At 39.5% G+C, this 24,174-nt stretch overlaps 1 protein-coding gene across 1 annotated transcript in view; it reads right to left on the bottom strand.

The window, feature by feature from the left end:
• Nucleotides 1-24,174, bottom strand: part of CLVS2 (clavesin 2) — a 76,838-nt gene that overhangs the window by 19,467 nt on the left and 33,197 nt on the right. Inside the window, exon 3 of the mRNA XM_008058340.2 lies at nucleotides 5,729-5,839. Coding sequence (XP_008056531.1) covers nucleotides 5,729-5,839 — 111 coding nt within the window. The remainder of the gene's footprint in view (nucleotides 1-5,728; nucleotides 5,840-24,174) is intronic.

The raw sequence follows: 24,174 nt of genomic DNA, 5'->3' as shown, positions 1-24,174 counted from the left end.
CTCCTTCTCCTACTTTGAGTCTCTTTGGCTGATCTCCCCATCTTCACATCGGAGAGTTCCAGGTCTCTTTCTTGGATCCATCCTCTTCTTTAACCACACTAACTTCTTGTTGGTTTTATTCAGTTCATTTCATTCAGTCAGTGGCTTAAAGCAGGGAGGAAGGGGCACACCTCATCCACAAGGGTACCTGCATAATCAACGTTTGTATACCTAACCCTGAATTGTACCCCACATTTTTATATTAAAAAAAACATATGTGTTGGATCCAGACTTCTCCCTTGAATTCCATATTTGCATTTCCATGATTTGACTTCTCTGCTTAAAGGTTCAAAGGCCACCTCAGATTTAACGTGTCCAAAATTGAACTCACTATGTTCCCCCAAAATCTGTTCCCCCATCTCCAACATCAGTTACGGGTATGACTATCTTTCCAGTTTCTCAGACCAAAACCTCCCACTCTTCCTTCACTCCTCTCATCGCCTACGTTGTTAGTAAATCTCTTTGGTGTTCGCTTCAAAACGAACTCTGCGATGCTCAGCAAAAGAAACAAAGTGGGAGGTATTACACTTCCAGACTTTAAACTTTACTATAAGGCTACAATAATCAAAACAGACTGGTATTGGTACAAGAATAGGCATAGAGAACGATGGAACAGGATAGAGATTCTGGAAGCAAAACCTCAATCCCTCAACCAACTCATCTTTGACAAAGCCTCCACCAACAACCACTGGGGAGAGGAGAACCTACTCAGTAAATGGTGCTGGGGAAACTGGCTGACCACATGCAGAAGATTGAAACAAGAACCCTACCTATCACCATACACAAAAATCAATTCTAAATGGATCAAAGACCTAAACATAAAACCTCAAATTGTAAAAATCTTAGGTAAATGCAGGCCACACCCTTATGAAAATTGGAACTGGCAACCAAATCCTGATCAAAACCCCAAGTGCCATAAGAAATAAGATAGACAAGTGGCACCTCATCAAACTGAAAAGCTTCTGCAAAGCCAACGAAACCATCAGGAGAGCGCGGAGACAGCCCACAGACTGGGAAAAAATATTTACCAACTGTATACCTGACAAAGGTCTAACATCTAGGATCCACAAAGAACCCAAACACACCAAAAAGAAAAATCAAGCAGCCCTATTAAAACATAGGCAAGAGCTATGAATAGACACTTCTCAAAAGAAGACATAGAAGCACCCAACAGATACATGAAAAAATGCTCCCCCTCACTGGTCATCAAAGAAATGCAAATTGAAACCACACTGAGCTGCCACCTAACTCCAGTCAGCATGGCCATCATCAATATCTCAAAAAACAGCAGATGCTGGAGAGGATGCGGGGAAAAGGAAACACTTCTACACTGTTGGTGGAAGTGTAAACTAGTATAACTTCTGTGGAAAACAGTGGTGATCCCTAAAAGATCTAAAAATTGACATTCCATACGATCCAGCAATTTCCCTTCTGGGAATATACCCAGAGGAACTCAAATCACTCTATGAAAAAGATACCCGCGCATGCATGTTTACTGCAGCACTATTTACAATAGCAAAAACATGGAACCAATAGTGCTGTCCATCGAAAGTAGATTGAATTTTCAAAATGTGGTATATATACACGATGGAATATTATGCAGCCATAAAGGAGGACAAAATTATGAACTTCGCAGCAACTTGGATGGATTCAGAGTCTGCAATACTCACTGATCTATCGCAGAAACAACTGAGTACCATATGTTCTCACTCATAAGCGAACCCTGAACAATTATCATAATACCATAAGAAAGGGATTGGCAGTAGTGGGAAACTGCCAGGGGAGGAAGGGGGGACACATTTCATCAATAAAGGTACCTGATCTCAAACCAGGTGACGTGGGGACCAAAGTGAGGCCCAAACTTTACCTGTACAACGACCATTTGTATACCTAACCTTGGATGGCACCCCACATCTTTAAAATAAAAATTAAAAACAAAACAAAACGTATTCTAAAGCTAATCAGTCTGACTGGCTGCACCCTACACCTCTAACACAAGCTACTACCCTTTAAACTGTATTCCTGCACTAGTTTCCTAACTCTTCTCCTTACACTCACTCTTCCACCCCACTCTACTGTTAATGCACAGGCATAGTGGCCATGTCAAAATATGTCAGATCATATCACTCCGCTAACAATTCCCCACTGACTTCTCTTTCTTAGGTTAAACCCAGTAAGGCCCTACAAGATATACTTCTTTGAACACATCTCCTACTACTCACCCAGATGAAACACGCCAAGCATGCACTTGCTTCAGAATATTTGCAATGTCCATTTCAGAAGTCGTCATGGCTTGCTGACCCACATTCCACAAGTCTTTGCTTGCAAGACCTCTCGAAAGGCTTTCCCCGGTGGGCCTTTCTGCCGTCGCAACGCTGTCCAACCTAGAAAGCCCTAGCCACTTTTTTCTGCATCGCATTTCTTCACAGTACTGCTCACCTTCCAACATATTATATAATTTACTTTGTTAAATTATGCATATACTTCCTTGATGATTCATAAAATATGATAATGCTGTTTCTCCAAAGGAAAGATTTGTTGGCAAATATGTATATTACATGAAGACACTCTTTTAGAACTCTTACATGTGAATTGCACCTCTGGGCTGGGCAAAAAAGCTGCACTGTAATTGCCCAGTTGTTAAGCTTTTTGCTTTTATATTGTTCTTTTGTTTTTGTCTTCCTCCATTCCATGCAAGAAGTCTGGTTTTGTGAGCTCCTTTGCCCCTGAATATCTTGCAATTCTAAGCACTGGCCTGAATAATACTTCCATTTTTTATTTTATTCTTCTATAGCATGACATTATGCTAGAAGACCTGGATTAGGAAGAAAGAGAGTCAAACCCTTTTGAGAATCAGCAAGGCATAGAGGTTTACCATATTGACAAAGAGGAAGAAATGTGTGCCAATTAGTGTCAAAACCTGGTCTTGTCAGCTTCCGGGAAGTAGCAAGACCACAACCAAGGAGTCATTCAGGGATGGTGAGCTGTCTTGGTTTTAGCTTCCGAGAGAATTCTCTTTTTTCACAGACAACTTGGGAGCAGAAGGAGACCATTAATTCAAGGAACTCGTGCTGTTTTGAACAATGAGGATGCCAGATGTAGCCATGATGGATGTGAAGCTGTGAAGAAGCCTGGCTCTGCATGGAAGATTCCAGATACTGGTGAGACTTTGAGTACTCAAGGCTGGTATTCCTATCCGCCCAACATGTTGGAGACTCAAAGTCAAATTCGATTTAATTTACTTTAATTTAATGTAATTTAAGAAACTGACGAATCAGATGTGTCTTGCACACCTGGATTTGCAGAAAAAGATTTGCAACTGCTTCTTAGGTTTTCTTGTAGGGTCTCTTTGACCAGTTTTTCAGAACATAGATTAAGAGGACCTGGAGTATAAGGTGTGTGAGTAAAATCGTGATGCTGAGTCACTCGGCATATCAATGAGGAAATACAATAGCTTTGCACCATGTACTGAATATGCAAGTAGAAACTAAAAGTATTTTAACATATAATTGTTTTCTCGTATGAAATTGTCTAAGTCATATAATTTTAATTAAAACGGTTCCATTCACATATCTCCCTTCCATGTGGCATAATGTTAGCAACACATTCTTCTATGCATTATCAAAGTGTCAGATTCAGTCATAAAACCCCCAAACCCTGTGCATGCCTTGTTTTCTAGACTTGATCCTCTTCGATCTTTTGCCAAAAGAGCAGAATCATGCTAAAATTATGTCCAAACAAATCACCCCTATCTTCACAGTCCCTCAAAGGCCTCTCATTTCACTCTAACTGAAAGCCCAGATCACGGCAATGGTATCTGAGGTTCTCCGCAATCTGGTTTCTCCCACCCTAACACGGTTTGCCCTACCCACCAACTGTCATCCTCACCCATAGTGTTCATTCTTCTCCAGCCTTTCTGCCGCTTTGTTGTTTGTCAAATCCACTAGATGTGTTTCCACCCAAGGACATTTGCCTTTGCCATCTCCTCTGCTTGAAACCCTCTTAGCCATAACCCAAATATCCAGCTCTATCATCTACTAGCTGTGATTCAGAGCCAACTGGTTAACCTTCTAAGGCTCGTTTTCCCATCTACAAAATGAGAAAGATAACACTACTTACCCCGAAGCATTGTTGTGAGTATTAAATGATTTAACTTATGTAAAGCTCCAAGGGCAGCAACATGTGGCATATAGATACTGCAGAAGCACTGGCTATTGTGATTTGTACTAAAAGTCCCTGCAGGTTTTGTTTTGTTTCATTTAGAGACAGTCTCCCTTCAGTCACCCAGGCTGAAGTGCAGGGGTGTGATTATAGCTCCCTGCAGCCTCAAATTTCTGAGCTGAAGCAAACATCCAACCTCAGCCTCCCAAGTAGCTGGGACTATAGGTGTGTATGTGCCACCACACCAGCTTTTTTTTTTTTTTCTTGTAGCAACAGGGCCTTACTATGTGGCCCAGGCTGGTTTAAAATATGAATTAGAGTCTTGATGGTAGAAACAATTCTTACTATAAATTATAATTGTCTACAGAATTCTTATTCCTAACACTGAAATACATTCCACAAATGCATTTACGGTAAACCTTCTGTTCACTAAAGGTTTGATATGAACCCATATTATAATCACTGCACTTTCACACTTACTATGAGGCTGTGCAACACTAAAATACCTGAAATGCCTTCTAGGTCATTGACAAACATGGAAAATGATCTTCCATGTCGATTTAGAAATAAGTATCTTTTACTGGGCTATGAATCATTTAAAAACTGAATATAGCACAAGGAGGTAAAAATAGCACTACACGGGGAGCCGAAATATCTGGGTTCACAGATTTACCCTACAACTTTTCTGCAGTGTATATGAGTAAGCATGTCACTTATTCATTTTAAGACTCACTTTCCTCAGCTCTGAAATAGGAAGATAAGACTTACATTCAGTTAAATTTAGTTTTCAGAGCTGCTGTAAGAACTAAATGAAATTTGCCTAGATGCATTTTTTAAATCCATCTTTTAATAAAAATAAAGATGTGTTCAGTATTCACCATGTGCCGTACACTGTGCTAGACGCTTTATATAATTTATCTTAATCTCAGAAAAACAATTTTTCCATTGTGTGTACTTTGACTATCCTCACTGCTAGAAGAAAATGAATGTTAAAAAAGACTACCAGTAAGCTGTAATTTAAAAAAATATCAAAATTGCTACACATTAACATTCTTTCTGAAAGGTGAAATTGATCATAATAACCATTACAAAATTATATTAGATGTCACAAAATTTGCTATATTTGGTGCCACACATCCTGGAACATAACTGTCACCCATTTATTGGCATGTAAAAGTACGAATTCTGTTTAGACTTCACTTCAAGCTAAGTGCACCCAGTAACACTATAGTAACATGGCATAAAAAGATTGTTTTTGACCTTGAAATTGAAGCTTTCATATATAATGAATGTGCTAAAATGCCCTCCCCTTTTTTGGGAAAGTGTGGGAAAGCTAGACTTTAAGTATTTCTTTCACAGATACACTGTTCAGAATTAACCACAGGTGTCCAAGAAATTTCAGAAGTCTTTCATGTTGATTTATAAATAATACAGAAGTACACTGTACCATAGTCAGTATTATATACATTTATGCATCATAATTCAATGAATGGGAAGAAGAAAGGATTTAAAAACCAAGAGACAATACCCTTTTCCGAGTCTTCTCCTTAAGGAAAGGCCGGATCACTGTGTACAGAGCATGGATGTACCATGGTTGATTAACAAAATGAATTCCTCCAAATCGTGCTGGGAAACTGTCCTAGAGTAACACGGAGAAAAAAGTCATCAAAACACTCTTTAATACACTGAGGAGGTTTAGAAGAGGTTATATGACATACGAATTTCTTATTCCACACACTTAAATGAGATTATCTGCATAATTAAGGAAAGGAAGAGCTAAGAAAGATCCTTGACACATTGAACATTACACCTTTCACACAGTAAATGACTTAATGTGCAATAAAAGCAAATCCTTCTCGGGAGTGGATTACTGATAAGAATTTCAGGAGCGTTATATTTTATGTCTGAAAACTGCTAACAGTTATTGCAGGCCAAGAGACAAAAATAAGTCATTAGAGATCTGTCAAATAGTGAATCGTGTTGGATAAATGTTTTATTTAAATTATTCATATTATATTTAGATCTATTTGAGTTTAAACATTTTGTTACATTCCAATGTAGTCATCTATAATGTGAGCAATGTCAGATATCTAAACTCACTTTATTCTCTTCATTGTATTATTTTATCAACCTCGTTATAAACATTCTCCTTTCCTTATTTTAACCACAATAAAGAAAACATTCAGCAGCATAAAAACCTAGAGTTGCATTATAAGAAACTTGGGATGCATTTCATTAGGTTAAATGAAAATCAAAACTCTCTGAGCTCACCCCACAGGAGAAAAGACTACCATAACGCCAGCCTTCCCTCAGCAAGAACTCAGAAGCTTTGAATCTGAAGTGATGCAGAGAAATGTTTTCTCCCTACCTGTGATTACAAAGGTGCATCCCTCGCCCACTCCAAAATACAAAAAAGATCCTTAAGTCAAACGAGTGGCAACATTTGACACTGCACTTGAGTACGTTAAGGATCCCACACACATGAACTTACTTCTTGCTACTAGTTCAAAATCCACATTGAACTGACTACAAAGGTCTTTTAAAAAACTAAACCACTGGAAGCATCTCTCAAGTGGCATCAAAACACTGGGCATTCTTTTTTATTTTATTTAGAACACGAGCAGGAACAGAAGAAAAGAATCTGAAATAACTGTCGTTTTAAAAATTTTATTTAAATGTTCTCTTGGATAAGAGTCTCTGGCCAAAACCATGCACGGCATAACCCCATTAAAAGTTTTGTTTTCATTTGGGACACTGAGCATTAGTGAATTCATCTTGTGGTTTTACAAATTAATTTGCACAGCTGCTGGACATATTTTGCAAAGCAATCTCTGTCTCTGAGACTAGCATATACAAAGCAAGAGTACTTCAAAAAATAAGTAAAAATAATTAAAGGTAAAACTTTTACTTATGCCAATGTCTTCTTTTACAAATATGTATTTTCATTCATGAAGAAGTCATTACAATAGTAAATATGAATCCAGTAGAAATGCAAACATAGTATGTTTTTAAGTTATGAATTTTTTATACATAAAAATAAAATAAATTGTGTATATATATATAAACCATAAAGAGACTACCAAGACAAATTCCTATGCAATTATTATTATTATTTCTTTTTTTTTTTTACCTGGATATGGGAGTGACAAAGAGGTTTCCTTAAAGGTCTCCTGCCCAGCAGGGTTTTCTTAGCACAAGCCTTCCCTAAGGATGTGACACCTCGAAGAATTCAGGGCCTCACATCCAGTTTCCCACTTGTCCCCAATGTGTGCAAGCCTAATCTTTGTTCCTGAGAACGCCACAACCCAGGCAACCATCATTCTCTAAAGCCCTAGGTTCCTGCACTTAATATTTGTCTCCAGAGCCACCTGGGCTTCACCTACCGTCTGTTTTTTCCTGTAGATTTCTGTTATGAGCGAGGGACTTGTCTCATGTTCCTAAGAGTTTAAAAATGCACCCGGAAATATTTTGTTATGATGGGCCCAACATATTGGTACTTTATGGCGGGAAAATCTTTAAAATTTTTTAACTGCTGCACTGCCTGAAGCAGAACCATTTAATATGTTTTTAAAGTATACTCCTCAATGACCATTCGATCTCTAGAACAACACTGAATGAACACCAGCTATCAAGCCAAAATTCTCAGCTCAAGTGGCTTTTAAACTTTGAGAATTCATGAGGTCATGCCTCTCTCTTGAAAAAATAAATATGTGCACATGCACAAGCAACTTGCACACGTCTTGGGCCTTCTTGGACACATCTTTAGATATACTTGGTAAGCGCCAAATCACAGTTGAGGTAGAGTGAAGAGCAGAGAGAGCCTGACTCTCCAATCCTGTAGATCTGGCTTAAAATGCTGCCTTTGTGCCACCTCTCAGACATCAACGTCCAGAACAAGGACGTCATCCCTGATTTCTTCCTTTTCCTCACTGTGATCTTCCTCTATTCCAACCATGTCCCAAATCTTGCAATATCAGCCCCCTGCCTCAATGGCGTTCAGATGCCGCCTCCACCAGATGCCAATGTGATCCCAGTGAAACCCAAAACCCACTCTCCCCTCTGCTTGATCCCTCGCTGCCACCTTTTCATATCCGGGGTCACCATGCTGCTTCCGAGCTTGTCAGCTCTGTTCTCTCCCAGACGCCTCCCATGGCCTTCCCTCCATTTTTGTATGATCTGCTCTGGTGAATCCCTCAAGATTTAGCTCAAAGAACACCAACTCCAGGAAGTGTCCCTTGGCCCCCGCTCTCACGTCTCACCCACTCCTCGCCTGTGAAAGCCCACCCTACCATCATCAGTCCCGTGCCCGAGTCAATGGTGCACTTGCCACGTGACCCTGAAATTGTCTTTCGGTCTGTCTGCCTCCACTACTCAACTGCGAGCTTTCTGAGTACCGAGGTGATGTGTCCTTTATGGCTTGTTGGTGCATGGTCTGCAAACCATTTCCACTCACGTCATGTCCCTCCCCTCCTACAGGGCAGGGGATGGAAGGTTAACCCCATGATTCCAAATGAGAGAGTTCTGCCCCCGAGATGCACCTGGGCAAGATTTGGAGGACCAAAGGGAGGCAGTGGCCACCTTTCTGTCACAGTGGCAGTTGTTGGTGGCAGTCACTGGACCCCACCTTCCTCTTTCTAGATGTCACTTGGGAGGTGAGAGGCCACGGGGACAGCAGGAGCAAGGGTGGACATTGTACTTTCTTGACTTCTGAAATTCATCTGCAAGAGTGTGGCCTCAAAAGCAAGGGTTCAGTAGCAGTACTCCTCAGCTTCCACTGCTCCAGCTCTTTTTGTTTGTTTGGAGTTGGAGTCTCACTCTTGTGGCCCAGGCTGGAGTGCAGTGGTATGCTCACGGCAAGTGGCAAGCCTTGACCTGCTGGGCTTAGGCAATCCTTCATCTCAGTCTTCCAAGGAGCTGGAACTACAGACGCAGCTACTTTTTTGTGATTTATTGTAGAGCCAAGGTCTCACCATGTTGCCCAGGTTGGTCTCAAACCCCCAGGCTCAGACAGTCCCTCTTGCCTCAGCCTCCCAAAGTGCTGGGATGATAGGCTGAGTCACGGCGCCTGGCCCACTCTTTCCCTGAGTCCTTTAAACTGTAACTGCCTGTACTAAATCCACATGTTCTGCAACTATCCAGTGAGATTTCTGTTTTGTGCATCAAACTCTGAGCCAGATTGTGCCAAATTCATCTTTATATTCCCAGCATTTCAAATACTGTGTGTGTGTGTGTGTGTGTGTGTGTGTGTGTGTGTGTGTGTGTGTGTCCCAGAGTAGAACCAGATGAATGTTCACAGAACAGACAGACTCCAATACTTACTATTAAGTGAACTATTATCATCTCTGAGCCACGGTTTTTATATCTATAAAATGGGAATAATTAATAGGATTGTTAATAGCTAACAATGTCTGTTGATGATTGAGCTTACTTCCTAGACTCCAGGCCACCATAGTAACCAGCCCCACTTTACAAACATAGATACAACCATGGAGGTAATTTGACATGCAGTTGTCTGGCACTAAGTAGCACAACAAAGTACAAAGTAAGGACCAAAATAACACGCAATATGGTGCTTTCTGATCCTGTCGGTCACAGGGCTCTTCCCTGAAGACCACGAAACAGAAACTGCAAGCAATCAGTGAGTGCAGGGAAGACCGCATGAGAAGGAGAGCAGAGTTCTTACTTCCTAAAGGCTTGTTGCCCATTCACCAACTCCCATTCTTTCCCCGACCTCTTGAGTAAAACACTTTGTGCCTAATGCACAACTTTAAAAAAAAATGTTAAAGAAATTTTCACAATAAACCTATTTTGTATTTATACTAAAAGTGTCACATAGGAATAATACAATGTTTGGGTCCCAGTATAACTTTATGGATGGACTTACGGCATTAAAAACACAATTTCTGGGTGCCTTGCCTGAATGCTTCAGTTGAGAGAAAACTGGCCCCCCAAGGTTCCAGTGAGATTCAGCATCTCTACAAGCTTCTCTTGACCCTACCTGCAAATAAATATCCTTCTTTGGGAAAAGATGGGAGTCAGAAGTCCCTCCAACAGGCGACACGCTACACCCCAAGAGTAGACCACTACTAAAAACACTTGGTTCACTCAGAACAAGCTCTCTACTTTCTCCTTATCGACGCTACAGACACTACATTTGGGGTAAGCATAATTATGTGTGTCATAGAGATCAGTGAATTATTCATATATTTCTAGTACACAGATGTTCACCTCAAATATCTAGCCATTCAAGGAGAAAAACAAACAAATCTAAACTATAGCATATTATTCAAATTTTAAAACTAATTTTGGTAAAATATAAGAAGTGTGCAAGAAAATATTACCAGTAACACCATCAGATTTGTAAACAAAATAGGTCGATATAGTTTCTGGTATAATCAGGATACAGTTTACAGACATAAATGAGAGCAAAATGAACTTTCTGTGAGAAATACCTCTACAACTTGGTCTTGATTCACAGTAACACCGTCTGGGGTCACTAAACCCATCAATCAACTGTGTTAAAAAGTGTCCTCAGTGTGAACATAAGCAGGAATAGTATAACCCACCTACTCAAAACTCTCATGCTTTTAAAAATGTTTTCCTTCTTTTTCTCCTCTTCATGTATTGTTTTGAAACACTTAATTTCGGCTACTAAATGCCCCGTAGCAAAGTGCATATAGTGATAAACTGTAGCACCCAGCACCCAGAAATTGTGTTTTTAATTCTATAAGTCCATCCATAAAGTTCTACTAGGACCCAAACACTGCATTATTCCTAAGTGACACAATTTAGTATAAATATAAAATAGGTTTATTATGAAAATTTATTTAAAAGTTTTACTTTAAAGTTGTGGGGTAAAATTCAGGGTTAGGTATACAAAAAAAGTATTTAAAAAATCACTCATAATCTTACCAACTAGAGACAAAGCAACACTCCAAGCGTCTTGTGTATGCTTCCATTTCATTTTCAGTTAAGTTTTATACAGGTGGCATGAAACTATGCAGCAGTCTGGAATTATGATAACAGTTATTTATAATGGCTCATAGGTGTACATCATATATAACATTGCTCTTTCTGAAGGCGAGCTTGATACAGAAAGTAAAAATGATGGCTGTAGCTGCTAGTGTTCCCAGCTCCTTCAAGTGCGTCATGATTACCCTCCTTCAGACGTGTTTACATGTATTAAGTTTCAGCTACCTTGATACGTTAACCACACTGTGTTTCCCTAAGTATGTCTTCTGGGGGCATCTTTGCTAGAAAGTATAACAGTATCTGTATACCTCATATCTACCTTTTAGAAGAACGGATTAGTTATGTGCATATATGTCCAACCCATCTTCTAGAAGGTTCAGCATCCTACAGGAAATCCTGCTTTTCCCAGTTCCAAATCCTTGCTCCCATTCCCCACCACTAGCAACACGTGCAGGATCTAGAATGGAAAAACAATGTCACCATAGCTGTGGTCTCCAATATTCAATCTCATCACTAGTAGACAGACAAATCCAGTCAACTCATTCACTTTCTTTCACGAGGAAAGCAAAAATTGTTGCCAAAACATGCCAACTACTGTCTTCTGCCAAATTGAGAAGAGACAGCCAGGAAACGATTTAATTACTGGCTAATTGGGATGTCTTTTTCTGTGCCTCCCTTATAACTGGTAATGAGCCATATTTAAATGAATACAGATAACAGATCGAAAAGAAAGGATTTCAACCCTCTTCCAGGGATAAGAGTTTAAATTGGGATTGCATGCACACAGGATGCAAAAAATTGTGCAGAAGAGACATTTCACCAAAAAAGTAATTAATCTCATGTGTAGGGAAACAATAATATCGTCTCCAACAGGTTAATACTTAGGACTTTGCCATCAAAGAAAAGGGGAAAAAATTAGCTGAATAACTAAAAAGATAGTCAACTCCTGTTACAGGAGATAAGTCAGTCTCCAAAGATATATAACACTGTATTTCAATAAAAGCACTTAGCCAGGCTTTCTATTTGGTGAGCAATCTCTGAAACGAAATGCATATAAATTACATATTTAAATTTTAATGTTCCTCAGAAAAGTGTCTTAATTTTAATAAGTGTCTTAAGAAAGCAGCATGGATTTGCCATGACAAATTAGGAAAAAGAGTAAATAAAAGGATACAATAATTTCCCATTAATATGGCTTTGCAGGTAAAACTATAGAGTTTTCAATTTTCTAGAATTTGAAATAATCTTGCCCTCTCAAATATTTACATCCTAAATCCAAGTATGCACTAAGATGTGGGCAACTTTTTATGTGCAATTTTTAAATTTATGCTCTAGATTTGAACTTACGTACATTACAGTATCAGTTTAAGACCCTTGGTCAAATGTCAGCTGTGGTTTTAACTGTCTATAATGAATATGAACGCATCAACATGTATTCCTCTTAAGAATCGACAGAATGTGCTTTCTCCAAAGGCAGAAATATCACTTCTGACATTTCTATTTTAAAAAATCATCCTTTCTCCATCCTTTTTGTGTTAATATTTGGCTAAAGAAGACTTCACCCAGCCTAGAAAATCTCTTTTGCCCTGTCACTTTCTTTTTACAGAATTCAGTTCCCATTATAGAGATGTGCTAGCTCTGCTCTTTTTGAGTTGTCTGAGGCTGTCCTCTGGTTGGCTGATTTGTGGTTGTTATTGCTGTTGTTTAAAGTTAATTAGAAATGACGCCCAAGTGCATTGGTGTCACCCGACAGGCTCCCCCCCGGGTTGTGTAAAGGAAAGCTGAGGACTTAATGCAGGGACATAGCTCCTCAGTGCTCATGACTAGGAAGCTGGCCAGGAGAGTCTAAAGTTTTGCAAAATCATGTTCTTTAAACCGTGGGTGGGCATGTACTACAGAGCGCACGCTTCATGCCCACGTTCTGAAGGCAAAGGGATTAGACTGCATTGCTTTGGTGATTCCACAGTCAGCATTTATAGTCTGGACGGGGAGAGTTTTCAACTTCCACTCAAGAGGACAAGGAGAAATCTTCTCGGCCACTCAGAACACAGTAGTGGTCAGGGCTGCTCCAGTTTATAAAGCTACAAGCCCAGAGAACTACACACGCTACTCTTCCTTCGTCCAGCATGCCCCACGACTGCCGTCTGCCCATGTGAAAACGAGGGTTTTATGATGTTCTCGCCATTGCCGTCATCTTAGTGTAGACTCTCCTTTCCAAATGTTTAATTTTGCTTTTAAAATCTGAAAAAAGAGGCCGGGCTCGGTGGCTCAGCCTGTCATCCCGCGCCTTTGGGAGGCTGAGGTGAGTGGATGGCCTGAGCCCGCGGGTTCGAGACCCACCTGGGCAGCGAGACCTCATCTCTCCAATAAATCAAAAAATTAGCTGGGCGTGGTAGTGTACGCCTGTAGTTCCAGCTACTTGGAAGGCTAAGGCGGAAGGATCGTTGGAGCCCAGCAGGTCGAGGCTGCAGTGGCCGGGAGCGGCCACTGCACTCTGGTCTGGGCGATAGAGTGAGACTCCAACTCAAAAAAAAAAAAAAAAATCTGAAAAAAGCTACTCATATCATTGGTTTGTCCAAATCTACAAAGGATAATCTCATTTTCTCTCTCACCACTAAATTGTCACGTGTAAAAAACAGTTGAATAATGATTCCATAGAGAGAAAAACAGAATGCTACTTTCTTTTTCCTGCTACGTTTTGAACACATATACGGAAATGATCTGTAACACCCTTGGCTTCCGGGTTCCAATGATAAATCCACTTGCCTGTTAGATAATGTTTCTCTGTCAGCAAAGGTATCCCTGTTCCTCCTTCTGAGCCAAATACTCAGAATTACCAAATACACCAGAGGGATTATTATGACAGGAAAGCCTACAGGAGTACATGATGACTGCCTCCTTGAGGTCTCTGAAATTTGTGTGTTAGAACCGATTAGGCTATGGAGAAATCTCAGGTATATCTAATTCTTGACAAATAATTTTTCATTGCTTTTCTGTGCCCACAGTTGATCACTCGGTGCTGTCTAACTACACTTTGAATACAAACCACCCTCCCACCTCCACCCCCCGCCACTACCAGCCTCGCACAGAACCCTGAAATATTATCCCTGCATAAAACTCTCAGCTTTGACAATGGTTTTATTGCTGACTCATTGGCATCAACTCTGTAATATGGGCATGAATGTGTGAGCCTGGAGTACAGTAAAATATAGACTAAATGTGGCATGAATATTAGATAAAATATTCTCCCTTGAAAGAGCTCTACACAGCTAAAATCTATTTCCCAAAGTAAAACCAACACTAAAAACGAATCTGTAACATGTATAGTCATCACAACTGAACGGGTAAGAAAAGCCTCTCTTTTGTGCACAAAACAGATATGGTCTTGTCACCAGTTACTTTTCCTGCCAGAGAAGGCTGGTAACAGATTGAGGTGAGTCACAGCCATGCAGCCTCAACACGAAGATACAGGCTCATTTAAGTCCACTGGTGTTGTGTGCCTGAAACAATCTGGGAGTGAAAGTGCCTAGAAAACGTGACACAAAGCCATTCTCATACCACCACACAATCGATGAAGCACCCATCTTGATCAAGTGTAACAGCAGGAGAGGACGCACAGTAAAAACGACCGCTGTATGAAAGTGTGGCACCATCATGTTGCTAAGTCAGTCTCCTTTATTAAAACTGAATTAATACAAATTGTGCCATTTCTAATAATAATAATAAAAAGAGTGGGTACTAACTTCCTGTGAACTGTATTGAGGCTTGTAGCTCCAGTATGTCAGCTGACCACAGGAAGGCCTGGCTCTCACTCCACCAGTATATCAACAGCAGACTGGGTCTCCTCCCACTTGACTTTTACCTACTGTAGGTAACACACACTGAGAAGTGCTGATGCTCTCAAATCCAAAACTGCCAAAGGGGATAAGCAGCAGACTTGGCTAGAAGAACTGAGAAGAGCACATTATAGTAAGAACCAGGTGAAAGTCCTTTAATGGATATTTCAGGACCTCCTGCCTACAGCAGGCAGGTGAAACAAGCCAAGAGTGAACTTAATGATGAAACAATGCCGCGAGGGTCTGAGAAAACAAAAGCTGTCATAGTCTGTGGAGGGAACATTAATTGGTGAAACATTGTTTTAAAGAAGCTTCAAACATACTCGCCATGCTTCCTATATATCAATTGCTTTTACACACCAATCGCAAGAAAATTTTCATAAATCTGGGCAAGATTTTATGTGCAAGAATGCTTGCTTCATTTTTACATTTTTACATTTTGTAATTAGAAAAATATTGGACTCAATTTAAACTTACTGCAATGAAAGAGTGAATAAATGAATAATGCATTTATAATCTGTAATACTAAAGAGCCATTAAAATGGTATTTTCAGAGAATTCCTAATGACAAAAAATAATCAGACTATATTAGGTTAATAAATCAGAAAAAATACTTTATTTTTAAAAGAATTATAAAAGACACAGAAGGAATTATAAAAGACATAGAAAAATATATCAAAATATGAACTTAATTAACACTTAAATAAGAGATGACTTTTATTTTATCTTTGAGCAATTTACATTTTGCAAATATTCCGAAATGGCCATGTACTATACACGTGCTTGCGTGTACACATGCCTGTAAATATGAATAACAGTAGAACATCTAGCTGGGCGCTGTACTTTGGAAGGCCAACAGGGGAAGAATGTTTGAGTCCAGGAGCTCAAGACCAGCCTGGGCAACATAGTGAGAACTTGTCTCCACAAAAAAAAAGAAAGAGAGAAAAAAAGAAAAATTTGCTGGAGGTGCTGGCATGCATTTGCTGTCCCAGCTACTCAGAAGGCTGAGGTGGAAGGATTGCCTGAGCCCAGGAGGTCGAGGCTGTGGTAAGCCATGATCGTGCCACTGCCTCCAGTTTGGGTGACAGAGTGAGACCCCAAGTTAAAAAAATATATTGTAAAATATCACATACTTTAAAAAAAGTAAGTACAGAACAACAATACACAGCACCCTAAGTATCAATTAAACTTAAAAAACATTTACTGAAAACTACTCAAGTCTTGGAAATATAAGAGAAATGAGAATAAAGCAGAGTAGTCCTTACCTTGAAGGACTTGATATTCTGGCAAAGAGCATAAACAATATAAAGCACGGAAAGATAATTCCCATAATGTGATGTGAGGCTTAAAGGGAGAAATAAAACGAGAGACTGAAAAGCTGGAGGGTTGAGGACAGAACTCACAAGAGAGAGAGAGTTTGGGATGGATCTTGGGGATGTCAGTGACAAGCGGGTGGGAGAGTGTCCCAGGGAGAAGGACAGTGAGAACAGAGATAGTAAAGACTGGGCCACCTTTGGGATCCGTCTCCAGGACCGTTTGTCTGAGGTTGAAGGCAAGCGTGAGGAAGTCTTGGCAGCTTGGCTGAGATGACTTTTAGCCCACCCACAGTCCAAGTTGTCTTGCAGAAAGGTCTGTGTGCATCTTAGTGCCGGGCATTCTTGAGAAGGGAGTGGCTTGTTGTGCTGTGGGAATGTTAGTCGGGCAGGGGTATCTAGCTCGGAATAGAAGTTTTACATTTTAATATTTACATTTTAGTGCAATCAATTTAAGGTGAAGATATTCAGCCACAAGTAAAATGACAGTAACAAACTAGAGTTTTAGTTTAGTTACTTTCTTTTAAAAAAATGACCAATGTGTGAGACAGACATTCATATGCCAGGTCCTGCCCATTCCTGCCACAGTGGGTCAAGGCTGGGTCACGGGCTGAAGTTAGACTTGGGGCCTGATGAAGACATGAGTGGGATACGGGTCAGGGACGTCTTTGGTGAACATTCCTTGGGATACAAACCAGTGATTTTATGTTTTGACCTGTCTAGTTTGTTTGATGAAAGCTTGCAAAATTTCTACTTTACTTGATTTCAAATGGAGAGAAAGGAAAGTCAAAGACATAAGGTCAAAGCTGTTGGCACCAAGCAGGTCATCTGAGCCTGGATCTGAGGTGAGGTCATATCAACGTGTTAACTATGAAAGGATAACTAGGTACACACGTTAGAAACATGAGGGAGACAGAGGCTATGAGGACCGATGATTGGATGCAGAGGGGGCACAGGAGAAATGGCTGGAAGCCATGTGTGACATTTTCAGCTGGGTTAGTTGAGAGACCAATAACTGCACTAGAAACCGAGATAGGAAAAAGACCCTATCTGAGAGAGTGATGTGTTGAATTTCAAGCGTCAGTAGGCCATATGTGTGAACATGACCCCAAGCTGAGACAGCCCAGGCTACGGAAGGGATGCATAAGAGCAGAAACAGCCCCAAACGGTAAAAGATAAATGAATACGTGTAAAGGCATCTGAAAATGCTACAGTAATCTGCATATTTCGGAATACTCACGACACACATTTCCTCCCTAATTCAAGTTCTTGACCAATATCATGGTGCTGGCTGGAGTAAGGAGTTGAAGAGAAGAGGGAGGTGACTGAGCCGGAGTGATGGGTTCCGATCATTTGCCAGAACGCTTTTAGCTCCACCACCTCCTTCCAGAACTGTGTGGTGTCCATATGGATCGTGAGGCAGTCGGCTAGAAAGACAGCCTGAGGGGATCTAAAGATGTTTCAGGCACATGTTCTTCCAAAAAGCACACATGAGCCGCAGCAAGACGGGCTCACGGCGTGGGCACCCCCTCAGACTGACACTCTACTGAGGACCTTCCCTTCAGCCTTAAAATGTCTCCCCAATGCTGGGTGTAAGGGAGATGATGCCTCAGTTTAGCTAATCTGGGAATATTTGCTTTCTTTTACCTGTGAGTTTTATAGCAAGAAGGAAGCAAAGGTTCTACTTGGGATCATTACCCTCTTTCCAAAATCCAGAAACACTTAATGTACCTCTGAGAGCAAAAGAAAAAAAACACATCGACTTCAATAACTTAAAGATTTTGCTGTGCTTTTCTTCCATTTATCACAAAATCTTACAGATACTTGTTGATTTGGGTTCATTTGAGAAGATTCTCATTAAACCACCAGGAAATTGACATGGTCCTGAGTAGGATCCTTCTCCCTTTTGCTTTACCTCCTTTGACTTTATTGGCAAGGAACAGCCACTCAAAGCTGTCTGTTAGAAGTTTTCTTTCACACTGCTGAAAAGTCCTCCTACAGATAAAGTTCCCCAGGAGGTGACATTCAACAAGTTGTTGAGCCACAGTACACATCACTGGAGCGGAGATGTCGGTAATTTGCATTTGCTGTCTGCACATAGCATTCTTGTGCATTCAAGTGTCTCCATTCACTCTTGATTTTCACAATGGAAGTGGAGAGTTCATAGAGTCTTTAGTCTACCAATCTGCATGAAGAAGATATGCAAGCATTTCTGTTTCTCCAAGCATTCACATCAGGCAACCACATGCATCTGCAGACTTTCCTTCCGTAAAAAAATTCTCAGCCCACACACATTGCTATCACATAAAATCCTCAAGGAAGGACAGACTTTCTGAATGAAAAACAGAAAATTGTTTCCAACAATTGCTGTGTATACGCATGTGTGTATATCTGTGTGGTCAAGAGATCTCCCTACTTTCAACTTTTCCTTGGAATTCATGAGTAGAAGTAAAAGGAAACTGCACACCTTGTCCTTCCACCCACCTGCGAAATAGGCCTTTTGTAATGTAGCATGAGAATCTGTGTGGCACTGGAGCAATGCGTGTCATTTGAAACATGGACATATGTGACATATTTAGGCTGTTATTTCTACCTCTCTTTTTGAAACCTACTCTCTACTCTTTAGAATGAATAATATGGCTCATCTGTGAGTTACAACTTAGGTGGATTCCAGAGATCAAGAAGATGAAATACAGAGACATTTTCTCAACATCTTCCTCTTCAACAATCCAACCTACCTCATCTATATAGGTTTTCTTTGCATCAGGTCTTGGATACATTCCTTTTTTCTACTATCCATTTCTCAATTCTTCAACATGGGTTCATGTTTGTATGGGTACATATGTGTGTACCTGATGGAAAAGTCCATTTTAAAGTTTATGTATCTATTCTAGAAAAAAATTTTTCTGTATTTAAAACATCCTCAAAAATTACTTTACACATAAAGGTAAGCAAATAGGTAGATTTTACTTTGAAGAATTTTGTTTTTATCTTCCTAATATCTTGTCTGTCATCTAGTTTTGACAAAAGTCAGCCACAAAATACCTTACTTCTTTTAATAATGTTTTCTGAATATAATCCCATAGTGTTCTTCAAAAAAGGTAATACAAGCAGGGCTTCTTCTCACTCAATGGGTGTTGACCACGCCATGCCTACCATACATGGTGTTGGCACAGTGCTAACAATGGAATGCTGAGTATGCGATGTGTTTACTTTTGTCACCAGTCAGAATGTACTTGAATCTATCCATTGACTTACTGATCTTTCTTTCATTTTAAAATAAGTATAGACTCACAGGAAGTTGCAAAAACTGAGCTGTGCATTCTCATGCACCCCTCCCCAACTTCCCCCAATGGAATGCTTTACTAGAATAACCACCAAAACCAGGAAACTTAAATTAGTACAATCTGCAGAGCCCACTCACATACCACCAGTTTCGCAAGCACTCATTTGTGATTGTGTGTGTACGTACTTCTATGCAATTTTACCATCTGTGGAACTTCCTATAACCACTACCACATCAAGATAGAGAAATGTCCCATCACCATAGGGCTCCCTCGCACTACCCACCCCTGTAAAGTCAAACCCAGTCTATATGACCTCAATTGGTAACCCCTATTAACCACCAACCTGTTCTCCAACTCAATAATTTTGTTATTTTAAGAAGTTTACATCAGTAGATGATACAGCATTTATCTTTTGATGCTGGCTTCTCTCACTTACCGTAATCCCCTTGATATTCCTCAAAATTGCTGTATGTATCTATAGTTTGGGTTCTTTTTCCCCCTTTATATTGCAAAGTAGTATTCTGTGGTGTGGATATGTTACGTTTTAACCATTCACCCATTTTAGAATTTTTTATTGGCTTCTAGGTTTGGTCTATTATGAATAGAGTTGCTATAAATATTTGTGTGCAAGTTTTTGTGTGAACATAAGTTTTCATCTCTCTGTAATAAATGTTCCAGAGTACAACTATAAGGTCATGTGAGCACATGTTTTGTTTTACAGTAAACTGACAACTGATTTCCAAAGCAGCTGTCCAACTGGCAATGTATGAGAGATCCAGTTCTTTTGCCTCTTTGCTAGTATTTAGTATTTTCTCTATTTTTTTATTGCAGTCATTCTGAGAGGTATGTAGTAATATCTCAGTATGGTTTTAATTGCAGTTCCCTGATGGCGAAGATGTTGAGCATCTTTTCATGGGCTTATCTGCCATCTGTATGTCCTCGGCAAAATGCTGTTCAGGTTTTTCGTTTGTTTGCTTGCTTGCTTGTTTTGTTGTTATATGATTCAGAGTCTCACTTTGTCACCCAGGTTAGAGTACAGTGGCACACTCACCACCACCCCAGTGTCCACCTGCTGGGCGCCTGCAATCCTTCTGCCTCAGGCTTCCAAGTAGCCAGAACTGCAGGCGTGCACTACCACGCCCAACTAATTTTTGACTTATTGTAGAGACGAGATCTCACCAAGTTGTCCGGGCTGGTCTTGAACCCATGATCTCAGGAAATCCACTCGCCTCAGCCTCCCAAAGTGCTGAGATGACAGGCTGAGCCACCGAGCTCAGCCTACTGTTCAGTTTTTAAGTGTTTTTTTGTATGTCCTGGATAAAAATCCTTTCTCAGATACATGGCTTGCAAATATTTTCTCCCAGTTTACAGCTTAGCTTGTCTTCTCACCCTTTAACAAGGTGTCTCCTAAAGCAATTTTTTAATTTCCATGAAGGTTAATTTATCTTTTATTCTTTTATTGATTACGCTTTTGGGATCGAGCCTAAAAGCTCTTTCTCTAGTCCTAGATCCCAAATATTGTCTTCTAAGTTTTTCTAAAAGTTTTGCAATTTTGTGTTTTATATTCAAATCCATAATCCACCCATTTGAGTTAACTTTTGCACAAGATTTGAGATTTAAATTGAGTTTCATCTTATTTACCTTTGGATGTCCAATTGCTCCCAACATTATGTGTTCAAAAACTACACTTCCTCCACTGAATTGCTTTTGCTCTTTTCTCAAATATCAGCTGGGCACATTTGTGTAGGTCTATTTCTGGGTTCTTTATTCTCTTCCATTGATCTTTGTGTTCACCCTGCTATTGGTTCCACATTCCAATATTTATTTCTCTACTACTCTTGCTACTATATAAAATTGCAAAAAATAAGAACAAAATCTACTTCTTTCAAGCATGTCAATTAAAAATATTTCCCAAATATAATTCTGTGTGGTGTTCCCAAAGATAAATAAAAGTTAATTTTTAAGAAAATGATTCCTTTCCCAGAAAAAAAGCTGAAAAATTAGCTTGTCATTTCAAATCTTTCAATTTCAAGAATCAAAGAATATAAGTTTGAATGTTTCCTTCAAAACAAAAAATAATTAATATGCCAACATGAACAAAACCATAATCCTGAATCAAAGATACATATCTAAAAATGGAGAAAAATTATCGGGGGGGGGGAAATACAACAAGAAATGACTAATTCTCAAAACTCTAACATACACATAAAAAAATACATTGCAGAGAAATTTCTGGTGTTTTTGATTTTCAAAATATCCATAACCTTTTGGACAAAGTTGTTGTTGCTTGATCTTAAATGTATGCCTGAAGTAACTGAGGCACAGACAGTTTAAAGTCCTATATAAGCTGCCATTAGTCAAGGTAACCACGTATTCTACCATCGTCTCAGGTCTACTGCTTACTCTACTTGGCTATAATTTTTCTATTTATCGGTAAGTAAGTAAAAGATCAAAATGTGTATCTCAAACCAGAGCTAAGTATCACACTAAGAATATACTCTGCATATTCCTATAATAGTGACATTGCTTCTCCCAGTGTATAACCAGCACCCACTTTTATAATTTTCTTAGTAAGTAAAAATACTCATACCTTACTGATAATATATTAGAATATTTGTGAAATCCCATATTTTTTGGCCATTTTTGTAGTGATTGTAAGATACCATCCTGCCCCTATGGATTTTACTATCTAACTGAAATAATATTTTTCTATTTCTATGTTTTAATAGAAAGTCTTTCTATTAAAAGACTTTCTTTTGGTGGCTTACAATGATACAAAACTACCAAGCATCACTTATGTATCATTGTAAGTAGGTTTTTTCTGGTTTCTAAAATGAAAAACTGAGCACAAATATTTATCTGCCCTACTCCTGAGCCTTCATTAAAAATAATGGGAAAGAAATATTTTTTGAAAGAAATAAAACTACTAATAGTGAGAGAACTAGAGGGGAAAAAATCATCACATACATATACATTGTGCAATAATCACCATGATCACGATGTTTAAAATATCCATCTCCTCACATATTTGCTGTGTGTGTGCACATGTGCACGTGCACATGTGGTAAAAACACTTACCAAATACTCTCCTAGAGAATGTCAGGTACATTGTATGGGTATTTTTTTTTTTTGAGTTGGAGTCTAACGCAGTCACCATGCAGTATGTTAGATGTCCAGAACATATTCATCCTGCATAACTGAAACCTTGTATCTTTTGACCAGCATCTCCCCACTTTCCCCTCCTTTAGCAGATATGAGAGCTGGGATATAAATGGCATTTGCTTGTGCAAACAGAGGTGGCCCAATAGAGACACCTAGCACAACAGAAATTCACCCTTCCTCCATTCTGTGATGAACAAAATGATAACCTCTCAGACAGGATTAAGATTCTCCCCACTGTTTTGACTTCACCCTAAAGCACAGCAAATAGAGTAGCATTTAAAACCTTCGGATTTACTCTCTTTCATTTGGCTGAGCTAATTTTGGCCGGAAGAAGAAAGTGTATTATCATTCGAATATGCACAGTCTAATTCTACTCCGGCGTTAACTTGGACTGCAAAGTCTAGTTTGGAGCTATGGAGAGTGTCAAAGAGAGGCAGATCTGGAGCAAATGTGACGGAAGGTAGGGAAGACCTTTATGCCTAGCCAGCAGAGAATGAACAATTCTCCAAACAAGCAATCATATAGGAGCTGAACAGCACAGAGTTTTAGGAGGCATAAAACTTGACTTCAAAATGAGTCATTCCTGCTTCTCACTGCTAGAGTGCTGAGAACGTTAAAACAGAACATTAGACAAGGTTCTTGGATAACTGGGTCTCCACTGAAGATTAAACACTACACAACGAATTCAAGAATCCAGTCTCTTATCTGTCTCTTATAATAGCTCTGTAGGAACAGAGATGAGATCAAAGATCAGACACAGATAGAAAGGAACAAGAAAAGAACTAAATTTACACACTTTTATTAACATCCCATTTAAAAGTCTATTTCAAAGAAATAAGAAAAAGTGATATGAAAGGAGACAATGGGATATTACAAGACAACACCGTGATGGGGATAAGCTGTACTTCTTTTTCTGACAGTCGATGCTTGTATAGCTTTATTCTGCTCTCTCTGTGCGGCTTGCTAAATGTCCAGTGTGCAGAGGTTATAAACATTTCACTAAGTGGAGGCGATGCATCTTCAGGTCTAACAACCATTCTCCACTTAAGATGATTCATGAGGGCTAGTCACATAGTGCTTTTGACAAAAACTGCTTCATCAATCTGTTTTAATATCCAGGCTCCTTGCTCCCTATGAATTCCATCATCAGGCAGTATTTGCTAGAAATGCTAAGGCTGAACCAACAGCATGTCTCAACTGTGACAATATCGCCCTCTGTTTAACCCGTTCTTTATCATAGGGCCACCAGATTTATTTAGTAAAATAAATTTGTCCTGTCAAGTCAAAAGTTTACTCCTATAGAACAAAATTCAAACTTTTTACAGTGCCTTTCATAACTTTCTACTACTAGGTGTCAACTAAATTTACAATTTTATTTCCCACTTTTTCGTGAATGCTAAGATA

This window comes from Carlito syrichta, unplaced genomic scaffold (genome assembly GCF_000164805.1).
Source record: "Carlito syrichta isolate Samal-C Ts95f unplaced genomic scaffold, Tarsius_syrichta-2.0.1 Scaffold303304, whole genome shotgun sequence".
Lineage (NCBI taxonomy): Eukaryota > Metazoa > Chordata > Mammalia > Primates > Tarsiidae > Carlito > Carlito syrichta.
This window is presented reverse-complemented; position numbering and strand designations above follow the sequence as displayed.